This window comes from Buceros rhinoceros, unplaced genomic scaffold, assembly GCF_000710305.1.
Source record: "Buceros rhinoceros silvestris isolate BGI_N320 unplaced genomic scaffold, ASM71030v1 scaffold18772, whole genome shotgun sequence".
Classification (NCBI taxonomy): domain Eukaryota; kingdom Metazoa; phylum Chordata; class Aves; order Bucerotiformes; family Bucerotidae; genus Buceros; species Buceros rhinoceros.
In genome coordinates, this window is record NW_010399683.1 from 4,406 (window position 1) to 7,706 (window position 3,301).

At 53.6% G+C, this 3,301-nt stretch overlaps 1 protein-coding gene across 1 annotated transcript in view; it reads right to left on the reverse strand.

Annotated features, from left to right (window-relative positions):
- Positions 1-222: 222 nt before the first annotated feature.
- NPLOC4 (nuclear protein localization 4 homolog (S. cerevisiae)) overlaps positions 223-3,301 on the reverse strand; it is a gene marked incomplete at both ends in the record, with an annotated part of 14,360 nt that continues 11,281 nt past the window's right edge. Inside the window, 3 exons of the mRNA XM_010131583.1 lie at positions 223-383; positions 2,257-2,383; positions 3,050-3,121. Coding sequence (XP_010129885.1) covers positions 223-383; positions 2,257-2,383; positions 3,050-3,121 — 360 coding nt within the window. The remainder of the gene's footprint in view (positions 384-2,256; positions 2,384-3,049; positions 3,122-3,301) is intronic.

Consider the following 3,301-nt stretch of genomic DNA (forward strand, 5'->3'; position numbering starts at 1 on the left):
TCCTTTAGAAGCTGGATAGCCAATGGCTACTGAAAACATAACATCACGTTTACGAGGGGGAAACAGAGCTTACAGAGTTACTGTGCTGACATGTGGTGAACGGTTGCTGCTGAAAATAGCTCAGACCTCAAAGACATCCTCTCCTGAGCCTGTCACAGTGACCTCCGGACACGCGGCAGAGCCCTTCTCGCAGCTCCCCCGCCTCAGGCACGCAGCCCTCACCTTGTAGAACACGTCAGGCACGTACTGCTCGCTGCTGGACTCCTTGGCGTAGCCCAGCTCCGGTGCGTCTCGGCAGGGCAGCAAACACTCGTCCCGGACCAGCGCCATGCACTGGTTCGAGACCTGGTACCCCTCGAAATGGACCTGGTTGTCGGGACCACCTGGAAGAGAAGAGGCCAGTTAAAAACCCCACGCCAGAGAGATTTGCCCAGCGTAACGCAGAGAGGCTCGACCCAACAGGTGATGTTGAACGCGATGGTCTTGCTAAGGGCGAAGAATGGGGAGAAGAAAACACCGGTGCTGCTGCACGGGGAGGCGAGAATCCCCTCTAAATTCCGCATTTATTTAGTAACAGACATTTTCACAGCTTGCCTCACAGGACAGTGACAGCACAAGTGCTCTGCCAGGAGCGCCAGGGAGGCAAAGCTGCCCTTTGGGAAAGTTCCTGAGAGCATCACCCTTCAAAACCACCCTCTTGCTACCCCACGGGTCTCTTCTCTCTTTCACAACAAAACCCAGGCTTCTGTGAGCCCGTTTCGTTCCCAAGCAGCAGATGCAGGGCTGGTCACTTTGTCCTGTCAGGTCTAAGAAGCAGCAGCGTTTTCTCCACCTGCAAGGGACAGCGTGGTGGAAATCTGACATGGAAAGTGGGAATGAAGAGCCTGGCTCCCTGACAGACCACATGCCCGGCGCTTTAATTCGGGTAATGTAAGCAACAGCAGGTCATATGTCGTCAGAATACAACTGGAAGGAGAAGAGACAGGCAGATGGTAGGAAAAGGTTACTATTTCCCAGCGCAGGAATTCAGGAGGGGATAGGAATTAATCTGGGGAGGGGGTTTAAAGGCAAAGTTGATGCAAACTATCCACATGTATTTATACAGCACAAAAGGAAGGACTCAAGTGCTTAAATAGAAACCTGATGGGCTGATTTAACAGCAAGAGAATGAAATTATCTGGAACAGAGAAGAGGAAATATTCGTTTTCCAGCCTTTGATCTCTAACCTCAATCACTCACTGCCCCAGAACAAACACTCCTCAGAAATCAAACCTGGAGCGAGACATGGGAGGACCTGCACAAAGCCACCAGAACACATTGTTTAGAAAACCCAGAAACAAGCAATCGAACGAAAGAGTGCGGGAGATACACATCTCTCTGCAGTGACGGACGGAGGGGTTTAGCAGCCTGGAACGCACGGTTCCCCTCAAATTGGAACCACTGACCAAACCTGGGCTTGGAGGAGTGGGGGGGGACACGCCACGCTTCCCGTTTTCTCCCTGGCTGCTACGTGGAAGGGAAGTCCTGCGGTTTTTTTCTCGTTGTGCTAAACAGATGCAGAACCCAGCGTTATCTGCTCCAGGGAGATTTTAAACAAACACACATGCCGGCCCGTGGAGGTTGAACGTCTAATGCGGCAGCTCTCCCGGCGCACACCCACACCTCCCTGGGCAGCCCGGACTGTCCCCCAGCGTCTCTGGAGCCCTACTCTGAGAACAGCCCAGAGCAGAGGTGACAAAGCACAGCACTTTGCGGGCATCTCTGTTTCATTCAGGCAAACCAAAAAATGTTTCCGTGCATGGAAGAGCAGAGCATCCTACTTAAGGGTTTCCCTGACGGCAACATGGGGGAGATCAAGGTCCCTCCTTTATGATGCAACAGCCAGAGCAAATGCGAGGGCTCGGCCTGCCGTGGTTCTGTACTGCCGCTTTCAGGCGGCTGAACTCAGAGCTTAAAGATTCGACACAGAGACGAGAGCGACAGTTACTGCCCTGGCTGCAGGCACAAAGCGTTCTGTGGATCAGAGAGGCTGCAGGGCTGAGCGGCAGCCGAGCTTCCTGTGGGGGACAGGGTGAGTAATTGCAGAGGAGGTGACAGAAAGAATGAAGAAGTATTTTACTTGACAGAGCAAAGCAAACCCCTTGTTAAATTGGACAGATGGGGACCAGGACGCCTGACTTCTGGCAGAGCTGCGTATTCTTCTATTCACACGAGAGAATTCAGGTGTAGCCCGGAGGGGCCGGGGCCAGTTTATACCTGTAGCCACAACCGTGACAAACTTGGAGCCAAAGTGCCCATCTGGAGAGAGGCGGCAGATGTTGGGCTGCTGGTTCTGGAAGTAGCCAGCCGTGATGCACTCCTCAGCACTCAGGTAATACGTGTCCTGAGGGAAGAGGGGAGACTGATGAAAAGGACAATGTGACGTAGTGCAGCCCTATTTCCCCTGGTCTGCAGCCAAAGCAAACCAGCAGCGCCCCAGTAAAACCCGCTTTCGCAGAAAGCTGCTGCGGACGGGGAAAAGAATGTGACATGTCAGCTCACCAGCTCCGCCGAGCCCGGCTCTTGCCAGGGCTGCCCCGGTCCTCGTCCCACCCACCTTCACACACCTCTTGGTTGTTACTAAACAGGGATTCATTTTCCAAATAGGGATATCATTGATTTTAGAGCTACAGGAAGCCGAAGAGGTCAAAGTTTGGGCATGTGTGTCTCACAAAGCCTAGCCCACGGGAACATCCTCTGAGTCACTTCTGCACAGCGCGCTTTCCCCTCACACCACCCCATTCCCTCCAGAGACTCCACTGTCTCAAAGCAGCTCCTGAAGGACAGGAGGCAGCTGTGCATCTATCCAAACATCCTCACACCCCTCAACAGCGCTCTTCGAGCTCAACTTCCCTCCAGAAGCTTCTGAAAAACCCTGTTTCACCAGGATTCCCGCCCCAGCCCTGCGCTGCCCCGGCTCAGCGCTCTGAGCTGCGATGACACAACCCCTCAGCACCCGTCACGAGCTGAACTCAGCTAACGCTGACTGAGCGGCACGCTCCAATCTCACCTTGTTCCTGCTGTATCGAACAGTCCCTTTCCGCGTGTCTTCAGAGATCAGATCAGTGAAGATCCAGCCAACCTAGAAAGAAGCATTATGGAAAAATTGCTTTAAGAGAAAAAAAAAGCTCCACACTTATACATTTTCTCCTAGCAGGACAAGATGTTCTTGGCTCTGTGCGGGCCCTGCCTGGAGGAAATGGCTCTCCCAGCTGTGCCGGGCTCTTGAAGCCCGTTTCCAGGAGCACGGGGCCACCTGGCC